This window comes from Haliotis rubra, unplaced genomic scaffold (genome assembly GCF_003918875.1).
Source record: "Haliotis rubra isolate DU_JTF1 unplaced genomic scaffold, ASM391887v1 Scf1159, whole genome shotgun sequence".
Classification (NCBI taxonomy): Eukaryota; Metazoa; Mollusca; class Gastropoda; order Lepetellida; family Haliotidae; genus Haliotis; species Haliotis rubra.
In genome coordinates, this window is record NW_025765069.1 from 114,714 (window position 1) to 132,842 (window position 18,129).

Genomic DNA, 18,129 nt, shown 5'->3' on the forward strand with positions numbered 1-18,129 from the left:
TTCGGTCTCTGTCACATTATGTAATTACACAGACAGGCAGGTGTGATACTTGAACACATGACATGTTATGATGTCTGTTGATTGCAAAATGTTATACACAAAAATGAGCATGTATTTACAAAACCCAACATCACTATATATACACACACAATGAGCCGTGGAAGGCAGCATCTGCTAATGAACCAGCCGTTACACTTGAGTGCACACCCACCCGCTCTGACTGGGTTCGGTATCCCGCTGCTTTGTTTCGAGGGAGGTAAACCCATGTACAAAATATTGCACTTTTGATTTGGCGACATAATGCTTATAATATTGTTTATTTGTTTTTCATAATCAGCAATGCATATTATATGTCATGAAGAAGTAATAATTGTGTTTTAATTATGTTTGATTTTTTGGTTGCATGTGACCTTTAAGACTTCAAGAAGATTTTTACTATGTTTAGATCTTAGGCTAAGGTGGCAGATAGATATGTAGATATAGATGAAGTCAAGGAAGTACTGCCTTATTGGTAAATACCACATTCAGGATCAGTGTACAGAGGAACCTTGTACCATTTCGAAAGTACTGTACTGTTCCTAAGTGAAATGTTGAAATGACTGAAGTTATATATAGGGCATTCCCAATGAAATCATTGTGAAGGATATAAATAGACGCTTGAAGTCATCCTGTTTACAATAATTACTGATATTCCCAAGTGAAATCGTGAAGGACATATGTAATTATACATTTTAAGGGAGATAATCTTTCTACAAAGTATATGTATTTCCCAAATGAAATCATCCTGTTCACAATAAGTAGACATTTTCAGGTGATGTCATCAAGAAGAATACATATAGACGTTCCCCAGTAAAATCATCCTGAAAAATATGGAGCCTTCCCAAATGAAACCATCTTGAAAAAAAGATGGACTTTCCCATTCATAATAACAGCATATTGCCGAGGTGACGTTAACTTTTAACTCACTCACTCACTCATAATAACAGCACAACACTTGGTATGTGATTCATGGTGGTTCCTATTTCTTATTGCAAACTGGCATCTTTTAGTGAAAAATATGTTCAGATTAAAAATCACACATAATTTAAAAAAAACCTATTCAAATATGAAATCAAGTCAGCGATAAACCAATCTGACGTGCTTTCATTAGTTTGCACCTGATTTTCAAGAAGCAGACACATGATTTCCTTGGCAGTTTGACTGTCAGTGATAGGTGGTCTGATGTGTTTGACAGTTTGATTGATAGGAGCTGTACGACTGGTTGACAGTCCTGACACAGCTTTGTATGGTCAGGGAGTTGGTGTGAGGAACGTTCTAACCCCCTGTCATCTTGTGTCATGTAGCTTGCCTGTCAACATGTCTCTATACTTGGTTCATCCTGTTAAGATTAAAATAGGCTGTTAAAAATAGTCCTTGGCACCATTTTGTCTTTTTTCTCTACAGCATCTTTTTGAATAAAATATACCGACATGTAGGGGAAGAGAAATAAGCTTATTATCTATCATATAATGGGTAGGCTTCTTAGAGGATTACTGCCAACGGATAAATATGGTTCCATTAAGGTCATTGAAGGATAAATATGCAAATGTAAATGATTACTAGGTACTAGCATAAGTTCCACTTTCAGTGAAAATGGACTATATTTAGTCAAACCCTTTCATTATGTGTATAGTTTGTAAGTTTTATTGGTTTATGTATATATGCAAAATTTACCGTGAGGCAAACTTTGCATCAGGGCTTAAATAACTCGCTTTCTTAAATAGTGATTGTAAGGCTGCTTCTCTCTCTTTCCCGGTACACAATTGAAGGGCCTTGTGTAGACTAATGCTTAGTCTCTGAATATGTATAATTTTGATAGTAACAAACAAGCCCATTTAAATTGAAAAGGAGCCCCAGGGAGACCAGAGATTCAGAACCTGAGGAAATCTAGACTTGTTTCATTTAGGGCTTTAGCACTGCAGAGAGGGCTAGGCAGTAGGGAAAATAATGTGGTTCAGGGACTGTGCGACAGACTAGGCCTTGTGTAGCCCCTGCTTAAATAGGTCACATGCACTCTGTTGCAACTCAGCCATTGCATGTCACTCCAGATGGTGTAGGCTGTTCAGACCTATCAGCCCCAAGTTGGCCTGGCACAGATTAGGTTATGCATATGCCACTGTGATAACAGTAATAAAAAAAGGCCCAAAAGCAAACCAACAAAACCTTTAAAGGAGACTGTTTTCCCACCATGTGACAGTTGTATTGAGGTAGTGACCCAGAAGAAGCGTGTGTTAAAATCTACTGAAATTAATGTAAACATTCTGGATGTGGGAATGTTTGAATGGTAAATATTATGACGATTATGCATGTACAAGGTGAAGCTACACCTAAAGTAGTCAGTTTTTAGAGCTACATATATATAACTGGTGCATACATGGTTCAGGAGTTACACATTATGTTCTTGCATATATTTGATAAATCAGTACAGTGAGGTTGAATGCTCAGATATATTACAGGGATTTACAGGACGCGAATTCCTGCATCCTATACTCATACAATTTCACAGTGGATGCAACGAAATTTATTAGCACATCCACAGGGACGCAGAAAAAGTCCAAATACTTTTTGTATAAATTCCAATCAAGTAACAATAAGTTATCACTGAGTTTGCAACTGGCTGAGTTATGGTATCATTTTAATTACTGTAACAATGTAATGATCATGGTACACAATACAATAACAGTATTAATAGTAATATTTAAGTGTCTAGGACCCCCATTTTGTAGTCCAGGACCCCTGAAAATTAAGAACATGAGTCCCAGGGACCCTGAAATACAGGACTCGAGGTAAATCCCTGATATTGGTAAGGATGCATCTTCAATGCCTGTTAGTCGAAAAGTGGTACAAAATCATAATAAATGGATTACCTATGTTTTAAGCCTCAGGACATTTTATTATTATTATTATTCATGGTTCTTAAGATCATAGAATATATCTTACATGTATGTTAGTTCTTATTATTATAAGTTTAATAAGGTAACTTGAGTGTGGTGCTCTTTCTGAGCCTTGTCGACCATTAACCCTGTTCTCAAGGTAGTATTGTTTTACAGGGATGATGCCATTTGGGCATGAACGTAAGTGTGAAGCAGTCATTGTATACCTGAGTACCTCTAACACTGTTGTAGTACTAATGGATCAAGATTTATCACCTCCCAGACTTATAGGAGGTGACACCTGTCAATCACAGCTGTGATTGTGTTACGTCTTACGAGGTAACGTTAACGCCACAAAGTTGTTTGTTGTCTCAATAATAATGCGCAGTTGGACATTTCAGACTTGACTTGTGTCCATTTGGGTTTGTAAATGAGCATATCGTGTTGATGCTGAGTGACAGATGCAATCCTCAATCCTTTGAAGAATGCTATAATGAAACCAAATTATGTTGGTGATCTTTGCTCCATGTGTCAAGGGTTATTTCCTCAGCTGGGGTGTAGTCTTGTAACTCTGATGACACTACTAAATTGTATAGTTTTTAACATTAGCAAATGAGGTCAGACCTTTTGAATTATTTTCAAATGTTTGCGGGCTGTCTTCTTCGATTATAACTTTTTATTACTTTCTTTAGAACGTTACAGAATTGTTTTTCAAAAGAACTTAAGTTACATAGTTTCCTATTTTTAGTTTGTTTTTGAAAATCAGTCTTGTACAAAATGTCAAATGGTTTTGAAAATTATTGCAAGTTTATTCAGAAATGTAGCATTTCATTGTAAGAAAGTGACAGAAAACCAGGCTTTTAGGTCTTCAGGAAGTCTCACACGTTTTAACAACTGTTGTGAACGATTTACAGTCAGATGTGATCTACAGTCTGATGTGACTGTAACTTCAAGTGTAATGATCTGTATTCTCGATAGGGTCCATGCTTCATTGTTGACTGGCCATGTTTAATGATTTATGTATTAAAATTATATCAAGCTGTTTATCAACATTTACTGTTGATAGAAAAAATACATTTTTTTGTGGGAAGACATAACTCACAGCTGTACAACTGACAGTAGTGATCAGATGAGTAGTTAGTTCTTGTAGTAATTTATTATGTTGTAGGGGTATGAGTGGGACAGAAACTCAAATAATTTTCCGACAAGATGTTTATATATTCCTAAGCATCAGTGCACTTCAAATTAAACTGGGAAGTGAAAGGGTCCTTGTCATAAATGACTTTTTTAAAGGTAAGAGATAACACATTCTCTAACTTCAAATATCTATGTTAGACCCAGACTCTAGAACTTTAATTTCTAATTCTGACTTTTGAACATATATGGTTTTGTAACAGTATTAGGTCTGTGTGCTAACCTCTAGATGTAGCTTTTCCTGTCATTTAATGTCGATTCATCTATCAGACTAACTGGACTTTCTGTAATTTTGTTGGAGTGAAACATGATAGATTGTGGTAATATTAGAAATTGTAAGGAGTTTAGATTCATGATAATCATGACAGTGATGACCTCAGTGTGTTGTGTTTGACAGACCGTGACAATTTGTCTATTTGCTCTGACATGCTGTGTTTGGCATGGAAACTATTTGACCTTTCAGCATGTAGTTAATTGAGGAAACACATGTTAGCAGATGACAATATAAGGTTAGTAGGTCAGGACATTGATCACTGCTTGGTTTTCCAGCAAAAACAATGTTACAATGCTAACCTTTGTATACATTTGCAGCTCTGAAAGTTACAAACATGTCACATGCAGAGTAGCCTTTCTCCAAGGCTGTAGTGAATATTAAGCCCATGGATGTATAGTCATTCCATCCTTCAAAGAGGCAAGTTTAGATATACAGACGGCAGGACAATGTGTTAATTTTATTTATATTTTTGTTTCAATTATCATTTAAACTATTAATTATTACCTTAAAGACTTGTGCAATCTACATGTAGAGGAGCATCTATTTGTATTACCATGCATATGCTTTTTTATTGCATTGTGTTTTTAGTAAGGAATATCTGAAAATGAGAGTCAACCATGTTACTGCATTTTGACAAAATATCGGTTGTGTGTAAGTAGAAAAATAGAAGACTGCAAAACCATTACATACATCTGCAGATTGGAGGGATGCTGGAGGAGTCAGATTTATTACTACAGTCACAATATACATTGTGTCACTACATGTTTCCATGTTTGATTTACTGCCAACCTTTTAATTTCATATCTCAGGATCTATTCCGAATCTCAGGATTAGGTTATAATCTTTCGATTCTTCTTTTGTATGTGTGTCAGATTCAGATGTGTTATTGAAAGAAATTTGGATGAACAGGTCCTAACTGAACACTTATTATCTCTACATGCTGAACGTTTTGTATTATAAATTGAATTTTGAATGGCACGTTTCTCCATGATAGTGTAAAGATGGACACTTACAAACAATCAGTTAATCAGAATTAAAGGAGAGCCATTCAATCATCAATGATGTTATAATCATAGTGGCAGAACTGAGGTTTGCAAGGTATATATGGAATTGTGGGTTCAGTTTTAAGACTCATAGTAAAAAATCAGATGGTACATTTGATCCTGGGGTCATTATGGTATTATCACCTCATTCATGAAGTGCGTTTTGGTTTTTAAACCACACATAATTTCAGAAGTGAACCCTAACTTGTGAATACCTGATTTCCCTCAGATGTTATTTGCTAATGCAAAACATGACCAGGAAAATAAACAGTAAGGACAAAAGATCCCGTGTATACATACCCAGAATGACTCAGCTCAATCCAGTTGTTGTTATGGTAACCTGTCAGCTATTAAGTCCTATTTGATTAAAGTAGTGTTTCATGCTGTAGCCCAAGTTAATCTTTTGGTATTTAGTTATATTAATGCTTAGTTCCAAAAAGGTTGTTTGCTAGTGTGTATTTTTTTTTATTTTATGTGATGTAAATTATCTAACATAAGAAGTGTTAAATAGGGTTCCCAAGATGTTTTTACACAATGTTTCAGAATCTATGGTTGTGTTATTTTTTGGTAACATGGCGGCTTTGAGTTTCATTAGTAATTTTGAATCTTTGCTGCTTCTCCTCATCTGATCTGGAACATAGATGTTTATTTGTTGTGGTATTCAATTATTCTATTTTATAATTAGTATTCAAGTATTATGCATTGACAAGGTTTGTTCCTCTCTCACTAAGTGTTTGACTGTTATCACTATTTCTGTCTTAAGGCAGAGCCTTGTATGTTATTGACTGAATGGCCCATCTGCTATGCTGTACATTAGAGACTGCACACAAAATACCCTGCCTTGTTGTTGATCATCGTGTAACAGGAATATTGCTGAGTGTACAAACACCATTATTGGTAAGGGAATATTACTTAATGCCTGCTTCGAGAAAAGTTCATCTGTATCTCAGAAGGGAAAATCAGATGTCTGAGCACTGAAACCAAGGCCTTCTGAGTGACAAGCACACACAATGCCAATGGCCCTAAACTTACTGACTGAGTAATAAATCTGATGTCTCCACATCTGTCCACTGTTGAGACTGGCAAGCATTGATGGTCACTGATCTGAAGAAAGCTCATGACATTGACTCTTTATGGATTAGACACTTTGTGGCTAGTAACACCTGCTGCATGACACTTGGTTCTCTGGATGATGGATGCAGGTCAAGTATGCTAGAGAAATGCTGGTGAATATACTTGGAGATTGATGGTTCCTGATAATACTCACAGTATAAATAGCAAGTTATCATTCACATTGAGTTTTATACCCGAGAAGATGTGGGTTAGAACTGGTCTTCAGTAACCCACGTTTGTCATAAGAGGCGACTAACAGGATTGAATGGTTAGACTCGCTGACTTGGTTGACACATGTCATTGTATCTCAACTGCGTACATTGAGACTCTTGCCAGTCCAGTCCCAACTATTTACAGACCACTACCAAATTGCTGAATTATTGCTGAGTGTTGTGTTGAGTGAAACAAACAAACATTGAGTATTAAAAGTTTTCTTTGGTTATTCGTGTCCAGTCTATCGTGTGTTTTTAAACTTTACTGGACATTTTTATGTTATTGGTGTATCTATGTCTGTGCTGGCATGTACAATGTTACATAAATCCCAGGCACAGTATATGTGTCTTACTGAACAAGAAACAAGATATAGTGCCTGTGTTATGCATTATTCATGTCCGTATTGTTCATGTAAGTGTGACACCTGAATTAAATCGGTGTGTAAAGAAATACTGGCATGAAACGGGTTTGTTGGGAAATTATGCAGTGTTACGCCATGTCTGGTTTTAATTTTTCTTTCATATCTGTACACCAATAACTCAACATTAATTGGGTAATGGAGATGAATGTTGGCTATGTTGTGCAAATATGCAGCTCAGCTGGAGCAGTGTTGGAGACTAAAAGGCGGGATTGTTAATGTATAATGTACATGTGATATGAACACTATGAGTGTGGTGAACATTTGATTGGATTAGGACAACGTCAATGTTAGGTCAGCTTGGTCAGTTTCACCAAACATCACAACCCCAGAGTCTTCTCAATTGGTAATTTGCAATCAGTAATTCTGAATTTTTAATTCAAAAAGTTTCAGCAAAAGCTATGATGTGTGTTTATTGTTTAATTAGGACAAAGATCAGGGTCATGCAGACTGCACAGGCCACATCATGTATTCAGTCCCTAGAGCGATGTCTCTGGTTTCAGTCTACAAATATTATCAGCCATTAGTGCTGTGCCAGACAGTGGAATTCCTGTTTCATGGAAAACCCAGTCTCTTCATTTTAATTGCAACACTACAGTCCAACACACAGAAAACTATTATGACCAAACCATCCTGTGAAACAAGGATTTTTGCTTTGGACTAAGGCTGAGGAAATTTTTATTAGATCTGCTTATTTCAAGAGGAAACAAGGAATATGTGGCTTCAATTTCAGCAGATATGTTACAATTGATTTGCCAGCCAGAGAACACACAGGCCCTGCACATGCACAGGGTTTATGATGGGTCAGATTATAGCGCATGCCAAATGGACGAGTAATCATGGTAATGGTGTTGGAAAACTAGAAATCATTTCACATATTTAATTTTGCTTGTAGCATATTGTGCGAGCTTGACACATTATATTTGAAATCATATTCATTGTTATGTGCTATTCCACCTATCATCATTTAGTTCCATAGACCTTTAATTTTCTCCTTGTTATTTCATTTTTGTACATTGTAGCAAAGACGTAAATTTACGTCTTTGATTATAGTAATGTTACATATTTTGACGATTTTTGTGTTGAATTGTTAATATATTGTATCAAGGGTTAACAGTTACCAATGGTCTCAAAGACTTATACCTAAAGCAAATTTCACATTGATAATATGGAGAGGGAGCTACCAGCACCATTAATAGAAGACATTGTTTCCCTGTTTGAAACATGCTGCTGAGGACAAGTGTAAGGTGGGTTCCTACCAGATCAGGTTTTCTGTGAGTTCATTACTTTGTCTTTGTGTTTCAGAATTGGCAAAGGAGGCAGAAGGTGGAGCATTCAGGAGCGGGGCGATCACACCTGATGGCATCATTGAGGAGGATTTCGAGAAGGTGCTGGGTACACCCCAGGTGGGTACTATTGGGCATGTGTATATGGTGTATCACTTCACTGACCAAGGTAGTCTCTGTCAAACAGTAGTTGCTTTTCTTTGTCTTAATCTTGAACAAATGCGTTGCATAATTTTCCCAAAGGAAAATTCATTTTGTGGTCCAGATTTGTTAAAATACAGACCATTTCGATTCCCCACATGGATACAATGTGTGAAGCCCATTTCTGGTGTCCCCTCCATGATATTGCTAGAATATTGCTAAAAGCAGTGTAAAACTATAGCCACTCCCTCACTATAACTTCATTTGCTTCTTTGTAGGTTCAACATTGTTTCAAATAGGTGTTTTGTTAATATGTTTCTTCAGTCCTGAAAATATTGTCACAAAACTTTGTTGATATTAATGTATTATTAGTCATAATGTTAAGATGAAGAAAGATGTTCTCTTGTACATGATTATAACAGTAGAGCATAACTTCTTTGAGAGGCATTTAGAAGTTGGAGCAGTAAGGAAGGATAACAATATATGGATGCACAACTTCTTTATTGCTGTGAGAGCGACGCTTCGTGTAGGTTCTAACACTGTTATCAAGCAAGTGACACACCGAAACGTCGCTCTCACAGCAATAAAGAAGTTGTTCATCCATATATTGTTATCCTTCCTAACAGTAGAGCATTCGTAGTTCAGACAAGGGAACATTTTTCAACTCATAAATTACTGTAAGTTTGGTTTCAAAAAGGAAATATGTATCTTGTATGTAATATCCACCCCGAAACACTATAGAAATGTCATGCTCCTTTGGGGCAGTGGGGTAACCAAATGGTTAAAGCGTTGGCTCGTCACGCTGAAGACCGGGTTCGATTCCCCACATGGGTTCAATGTGTGAAGCCCATTTTCTGGTATCCCCCTCCGTGATATTGCTGGAATATTGCTAAAAGCGGCATAAAACCATACTCACTCACTCACTCATGCTCCTTTCTTGCTTCTATAGTAGGCACTGTAGGCACAAGTCAACAAGATTCAGATAACATGGCACCTTGATGAACATTCAGAGTGGATTGTTCCTTGTTGTTTCAGGAGGAGGAGGCCCAGAGCGAGTTCAGTGATGTGGAGAAGTATGGGATCATCGAAGTAGCAGGTTGGCCATTGACCTCTCAAATATACATCTAAACGTTAATTAAGCACCACCCACTTTTTCAGAAAAGTTCAACATTCAAATCATGAAAAGTGCAATTTCCTGTCTGACTCAATGTAAAGAAGATTGATTTTGCTGAAGGGATGTCCTAGTGCATCACTACACAGAAAACGAAGCCGATGATTATCTTTGATAACAATTTATTGGAGTTATGCGAATAAGCGTCAAAACGACCATTTTATTAGGCCTGAAAAGTATCACTGTCCAGTCCATACTGGTATCTGCAATGTCAAACGTTCAACTTAAATATGCTTGTTGTGATCATGGCTATCTCTAGAAACTCTTTAGTCTGTATCGAGAATATCCACCTCTACACGAATCACATTTTCAAGACGCTTCTCATGCTTGAAATGAAACGTCTGATTCTAAGCATCGATTCTCTGCCACTCCTCGTGAAGAGCCTGTTGCAGTTCATCCATATTCTGCACAGGAGGATCTCTGGCTCTCACTTGGCGCCAAGATAATCCCATAAATGCTCTATGGGATTAAGATCCGGCTTTTGGCTGGCCATGGAATAGTGTCAATAGCATTGTTCCTCAAATGATCGACTACTGCTCTGGCACGATGAGGCCTGGCGTTATCATCCATGAACAGGGGACGACTGGCAAGTGTGTGATTGTCAAAATGGGGTATTACGGCAACATCCAAGATGTCACGTTGATAACGCGTGTCCGCTTAACGCTTCCCGGTACTGTGATTGGGTCCAGCTTGCAGTCGGCGACACACAACCCCACTCCATCACTGAGCCACCGCCAAAGGGGACCGCTGGTTCAATCATTTCCGGTTATAAGCTTCATTGCGGCGGCGCCACTTGACGGGCTGCGCCGTCAGTGACGTGCAAAAAGGTAACGACTTTCGTCCGACCAGTGGACTCTGCGCAAAGTATCGGAGATTGGGGTTTTACCTTAACCTGCACCACGCCAGGCGTTCTTGCATGTGTCTGTCAGTGAGAAATGGACGTCTGACTGGTCTACGTGCACGCAATCCTGCAGCTCTTAACCTCTTCCGGACGGTATTTGTGGACAGTCTGGCGCCCACTCGCCATTGTCTACGGAGGTCTTCAGCATGGGTCATTGGATTGCGTCTGGCTAAGCACGAACACTAGTTTTTCTTGGACGTCCAGGTCTGGGTCGGTCGTTGACGTTTCCAGTTTGCACGTGCTTTCGTACCAGTCGGCTAACAATGGTGTGATTGAGATTCAAATTGATACCAGTTTGACGGCATGATAAACCGGTTTCATGCATGCCAATGATTCTCCATCGTAGTTTCTCGGATAGCCTACGTCTCGGCATGTTGTATTGGAACAGTACAATAAGATCTGTTGCTTCAACGTTCTCATTTCAGCCACCAAGTATCAAACAACAATACTGTGTTTTCAGTTGAAAGACCCCGTGCATATGTATCGAACACGTGCATCTTCTGTATTGCGCAGTTTATGTCTGCAATACGTGTGATGCACGGGCAATACAGGCATATAGCATACTGTGAAATTTCATTATCCTTACTTGACACTAATTGATAATATTTACTTTTGAATTTGGTGGTGCTTAATTAACGTTTAGCTGTATATAACTAGAATAAGTTGCAATCTTATAAATCTTGAATAATCCAAATAGGTGAGTGTACCCATAGGCGGATCCAGGGCGGGGGTGCAGGGGTGCAAACCATCCACCCCCACCCCCCCTTTTGCGCTGAATGTTTGTTAAATGACCATTGAAACTCGGGTGAAAATGCATCCCCCGTTTCTCAAAAAGCTGTATCCGCCCCTGGTACCCTACTCCCACATGAGTCGTACAGAACAACCAAAATTACTGAGTGATCTTTAAACACTGGAAGCAAGAACAACACCTTGCAATGTATTAAATTCAGTTGATTCTGTGTCTTTTGCATGTTTGATGGTCTGAAGTGAATCACTTGTAATGATGTAAATATTTGTTTCAGGGGGACGATTTGTGGGGAAGAAAGGTCATTGTGTTTTCTTCATGTAAACTACCTTCCAACAAAACCTTTGATCACCAGAGACTCTTACAGTGAGTATTTTTAAAAAGGAATGATTTCAGTATTTGAAGTGTTTGGGGTCCTTAGGTTCTCCATATTTTCAGCTGTAGTATGAGATTCTCAGGATCTCCTGAATCCAGATCTCAGGACTGGTTCCATTAATGATAACATGTTAAAAAATATGAGAAAAACAAGAAACGTTAACTGGAGTATTGGTCAGTGGTTAATGGTTATCAAGTTATATCTTCTCAAGATCTGATGTTTGATTGTGAAGTACCCCTCCAGGAGCTGTATCTTCTCCCAGGTTTTATTGTGATGAATTATCGTTTGTTATATCTTCTCAAGATCTAGGTTTCTGATTGTGAAGTACCCTGCTGTATCTTCTCCCAGGTTTTATTGTGAATTATCGTAGTTATATCTTCTCAAGATCCAGGTTTGATTGTGAAGTACCCCTGCTGTATCTTCTCCCCAGGTTTTATTGTGAATTATCAGTAGTTATATCTTCTCAAGATCCAGGTTTGATTGTGAAGTACCCTGCTGTATCTTCTCCCAGGTTTTATTGTGAATTATCGTGAGTTATATCTTCTCAAGATCCAGGTTTGATTGTGAAGTACCCTGCTGTATCTTCTCCCAGGTTTTATTGTGAATTATCGTAGTTATATCTTCTCAAGATCCAGGTTTGATTGTGAAGTTTGAACCCTGCTGTATCTTCTCCCAGGTTTTATTGTGAATTATCGTAGTTATATCTTCTCAAGATCCAGGTTTGATTGTGAAGTACCCCTGCTGTATCTTCTCCCAGGTTTTATTGTGAATTATCATAGTTATATCTTCTCAAGATCCAGGTTTGATTGTGAAGTACCCTGCTGTATCTTCTCCCAGGTTTTATTGTGAATTATCGTAGGTTATATCTTCTCATGGTGCAGGTTTGATTGTGAAAAGTACCCTGCTGTATCTTCTCCCAGGTTTTATTGTGAATTATCGTAGTTATATCTTCTCAAGATCCAGGTTTGATTGTGAAGTACCCTGCTGTATCTTCTCCCAGGTTTTATTGTGAATTATCGTAGTTATATCTTCTCAAGATCCAGGTTTGATTGTGAAGTACCCTGCTGCTGTATCTTCTCCCAGGTTTTATTGTGAATTATCGTAGTTATATCTTCTCAAGATCCAGGTTTGATTGTGAAGTACCCTGCTGTATCTTCTCCCAGGTTTTATTGTGAATTATCGTAGTTATATCTTCTCAAGATCCAGGTTTGATTGTGAAGTACCCTGCTGTATCTTCTCCCAGGTTTTTGTGATTGTGAATTATCATAGTTATATCTTCTCAAGATCCAGGTTTGATTGTGAAGTACCCTTCTGCTGTATCTTCTCTCCCAGGTTTTATTGTGAATTATCGTAGTTATATCTTCTCAAGATCCAGGTTTGATTGTGAAGTACCCCTGCTGTATCTTCTCCCAGGTTTTATTGTGAATTATCGTAGTTATATCTTCTCAAGATCCAGGTTTGATTGTGAAGTACCCCTGCTGTATCTTCTCCCAGGTTTTATTGTGAATTATCGTAGTTATATCTTCTCAAGATCCAGGTTTGATTTTGAAGTACCCTGCTGTATCTTCTCCCAGGTTTTATTGTGAATTATCGTAGTTATATCTTCTCAAGATCCAGGTTTGATTGTGAAGTACCCCTGCTGTATCTTCTCCCAGGTTTTATTGTGAATTATCGTAGTTATATCTTCTCAAGATCCAGGTTTGATTGTGAAGTACCCCTGCTGTATCTTCTCCCAGGTTTTATTGTGAATTATCGTAGTTATATCTTCTCAAGATCCAGGTTTGATTGTGAAGTACCCCTGCTGTATCTTCTCCCAGGTTTTATTGTGAATTATCGTAGTTATATCTTCTCAAGATCCAGGTTTGATTGTGAAGTACCCCTGCTGTATCTTCTCCCAGGTTTTATTGTGAATTATCGTAGTTATATCTTCTCAAGATCCAGGTTTGATTGTGAAGTACCCCTGCTGTATCTTCTCCCAGGTTTTATTGTGAATTATCGTAGTTATATCTTCTCAAGATCCAGGTTTGATTGTGAAGTACCCCTGCTGTATCTTCTCCCAGGTTTTATTGTGAATTATCGTAGTTATATCTTCTCAAGATCCAGGTTTGATTGTGAAGTACCCCTGCTGTATCTTCTCCCAGGTTTTATTGTGAATTATCGTAGTTATATCTTCTCAAGATCCAGGTTTGATTGTGAAGTACCCCTGCTGTATCTTCTCCCCAGGTTTTATTGTGAATTATCGTAGTTATATCTTCTCAAGATCCAGGTTTGATTGTGAAGTACCCTGCTGTATCTTCTCCCAGGTTTTATTGTGAATTATCGTAGTTATATCTTCTAAAATGACTCTTTGCTAAGCATTTTCAAATGAATTATACTGTTTGAAGTTAAGCATCAGCCAACAATCTCACTGTTCTTTTACTTATACGTGACACCTGCATTAAGGAACCAGAGTATCCTTACACCACCAAACATATGTGGAAGATGTGTTGGTTCTTGATTCAGTCAAAAAGCAGCTTTAAAAAGAATATAATCAGTATATGCTTTAGAAAGTGAACTATCAGTAAGCATTGAGTACTGAACACTATAAAGAAATGTGAATGTTATGGGTATCATTTTTGTAAATTAGTAGTACTCAACATGTTGAGAGTTATTCCCCAAATTTAGGAAAGAACATACGGAGATGGGTTCTGCACATTGTATCAAAGGCTGTGAATATGATATATTCAACTGAAAGCTCACATAGGTGCTGTAGATTATGGTCTGTATTATACATTTCATTCATTGATATTTTTGTTCTACCTTCCTCCACAACAATTTGGTAGGAAAATGACTTGTTTTTCCAGCACATATTCAAACATTGATATTATATATGTAAACTATCCATTTACCTTTATACTAAGGATACCCAGATCATAATTGTTTTCAGTGAATGTACATTATGTTCTCACTGGGTTTCAAGTGGTAGTATTTTTGAAGTGGTTCAATCAATAAAATAGTTTCCTGTTCATATTCATTGAAAACTGAATCACTTCCTGGGTAATTACAACATAAGGAACTTAGTCAAACAGAGGTTGACAATTCAAAAAGAAGCGTTTGTTTCCTTATGCCTTGTGTACTGAAAATGCCCTCTTTAAGGCCATACCAGTTTTATAGATAGTTTCAGGCATGTAAAGGAACAAATGGAATGACATTATCAGGTTCTTTTGGGGTCTGTGATTTATAGGAAAACACTTAAAAACAAAAATATCAAGAATTTCTGATTTTTTCTTTTAATTATCTTTTGATTATTATGGTTGTGTATGTTATTTCTGCATGATAAAAAGAAATTTGTGTCCAAACAAAACTAAACATTTTGCAGAGTCATCTAAGTTAAGGGGGTTCCTGATGTCCATGAGGTCCTCTATAGCATCTAAATCACATAATCCCTAAATCTAGGACCCATGAAGATTAGTGTTAGAATTGGTCTTCAGTAACCCATGCTTGTCGTAAGAGGCGACTAACAGGATTGTGTGGTCAGAATCACTGACTTGGTTGACATATGTCATCGTATCCCAATTGTGTAGATCATTGTTCATGCTGTTGATCAGTGGACTGTCTGGTCCAGACTCAGTTATTTACAAACCGCCGCCATATAGCTGGAATATTGCTGAGTGTCGCTTTAAACAGCAATCAATCAAACCCTAAATCTAGGTTATGACAAAGATATCCATGACTCTCAAGATTAATCCAAGCACTTCAAATGACACGTAAATCCGACTTGTTGAATAATTATTGCAAGTTTTATTTGGGGATGTCATTATGCTGCAGTCCTGCTGCTGCTTAGACAGTAGCATTGAGAGGATTAACTAGATGCTTAGAAACATATCAACAGAGTGAATTTTTATCCCCCTCAACGCGTTTTGCAGGGATTATTGAAATGGACTCTGTCCATGCGTGCGTCCATCCGTCCGTCCGTGCACATTTGTCTTTTCCGGAGCAGAACTCTAAAACCATTCACAATTTCTTCACCAAACTTGGCACATAAATGGATCTGGTGGTGTATTGGTGCCTTTTGGTAGTTTTGGAATTCTGAATAAAATATTGTTTGCGTTTCCGTGGCAAGTTTGACTTAGCCTGAAATTGGTGGTAGTGCTCTTTTCCGGAGCTGAACTCTAAAACTGTTCCATATTTCTTCACTAAACTTGGCACATACATAGATCTGGTGGTGTACTGGTGCCTTTTGGTTGTTTTGGAATTCTGAATAAAATATTTTTGGCGTTTCCATGGCAACAAGTTTGACTAAAACTGAAATTAGTGGTAGTGCTCTTTTCCGGAGCAGAACTCTAAAACCGTCCATTTTTTCTTCACCAAACTTGGCACATAGATAGATCTGTTGGTTTACTGGTGCCTTTTGGTAGTTTTGGAATTCTGAATAAAATATTTTTGGCTTCAAGTTTGACATAGACTGAAGTTGGTGATAGTGCTCCTTTCTGGAGCAGAACTTTAAAAACCTTTCAATACTCTCCTTCCACTTTTCTATATACACACCTAAATATTTGAAATAATCATAACTAGTAGACATAATCATGAAGAGTATTTTGCCATTGCGGGGGATATTGATGACTTTGTCTTCTTGTTAGAACCTGTATAGATCTGGGCATTCTCTGAAGCGTGCATTGTACATTTAGTTAAATGTGGTAAAAAATAGGCCGAATATTTCCTTGATCTAGTTGATAGCCGATGCTTCTCATAAAAGCAGAATAATGGCATTAAACAGTTTCACTATGTGACCAACTGTTTGTGGGCTGTTCTGGAGGTTCATTCTCAGGAAGGTGACATTTTATCGGATGTAACATCACCGTACTCTGGCGGCAGTCACCTTCTTGTGAATGTCTTCCCTGTTCAATTTAATGAACAATGAGAGGTTATTGTGTTTTCGCAAGAAAAACTTTGCCCTTGGGTTGGGTCTTATAAAAAAAAGACTGCAAAAATCATACTTTCTTGTATATTTTTATTCCTGCCATACAAACAATCTATATAGGATTTGTAAGAATGATGAGATGCTACTTGTAATGGAAGTGCTAAATTTTACGCAAAATACTTTTATCAATATAATTTACGCAATATCCAAATAGTATGTTTTAGACATGATGTTAATGTTTTTATTACACTGATAGGTAAATAAATTTCAATTTGAGTGTGTTTTATCAGTGAGTGTATGTCATGTAAACATGTCAGCTGAACGCTGGCCACTTTTTCACACCGCCCTTCAACCCTAGTCCCTTGGCTTTAGTGAACACAAGAAATGTAATAGGAAATATCAAAGTGCACCTAAAACTAAAAACTTGCCCTTGTGAGAAGACACCATTCTAGAGTGAATCGTTGTCTGTGCTGGCCACTTTTAGTTATTTGCTCACTAATGTGATATCGATGTTGCATTATCCAACAATAACTCATTCATGTTTACAGCAACGTTATGTGTGAGAAGTATCTGGACTCAAATTTGTTTTTCAGATACAAGAAAAATCTAAAGGCTTTATATTTGGTGCATCCAACAAACTTCATCAAGATCCTATGGAACATCTTCAAGCCATTCATAAGGTACATATATTATCATATCATAAGTATTACGTATGAAATCATAATGAATATTATCCGAGTGTGTAAATGATTCATACAAGTTATTTACATTGTCTCATGTGAACTTGTGTTTCTTACTGCAGTGCTAAGTTTGGCAGGAAGATGATGTATGTGGACTACCTGATGGAGTTGAAGAACCACCTCCACTTTGACCAGCTGTCTGTGCCCCCTCCGGTTCTAGAGTGAGTCAATAAATTATAACATGCAACCAGAGAACAACATTAAGCTATACTCCTAGTTGGGATTTCATGGCAGAGTATGTAGGGCTCCAAATTACCTTGCTTGTCATAAGAGCTGACATATGAAAATCTGTTGTCAATCAGTGTGTGATCTGGCTTACATCTGTGTACACTTATAGCAGTAATTCATGCAGCATATGTTATATTGGGGATTACACTTTCTTCGTAAAGTACAAATGTTAGTACTTTTTGGGGTTGAGTCCCATGTGGGATTCGAACCCACACCCTCAGTCAGGCACCAAATTGCGCGCACACTAAGTCAGCCGCATAACCCGCTCAGCCACCTCGACTTCCCCACTAAAATTTGTACTTTACGAAGAAAGTGTAATCCCAAATATAGCATATGTCCATTTGACCACTTTCTAAATGGCATTGTGTATTCATAGCAGTAATTCTTGTTCATGTTGTCAATCACTTGTTTTCCCGGCCAATTCCTGATTACTTGCAGGCCTCTTTAAGTATGGTGTGATATTGCTGTATGTAA

General features: G+C 37.7%; 1 protein-coding gene across 1 annotated transcript in view; it reads left to right on the forward strand.

Annotated features, from left to right (window-relative positions):
- Positions 1 to 17,592, forward strand: part of LOC124255898 — a 45,931-nt gene extending 28,339 nt beyond the window's left edge. Inside the window, exons 5-9 of the mRNA XM_046689849.1 lie at positions 8,473 to 8,573; positions 9,630 to 9,690; positions 11,690 to 11,777; positions 17,281 to 17,367; positions 17,490 to 17,592. Coding sequence (XP_046545805.1) covers positions 8,473 to 8,573; positions 9,630 to 9,690; positions 11,690 to 11,777; positions 17,281 to 17,367; positions 17,490 to 17,592 — 440 coding nt within the window. The remainder of the gene's footprint in view (positions 1 to 8,472; positions 8,574 to 9,629; positions 9,691 to 11,689; positions 11,778 to 17,280; positions 17,368 to 17,489) is intronic.
- Positions 17,593 to 18,129: the final 537 nt, after the last annotated feature.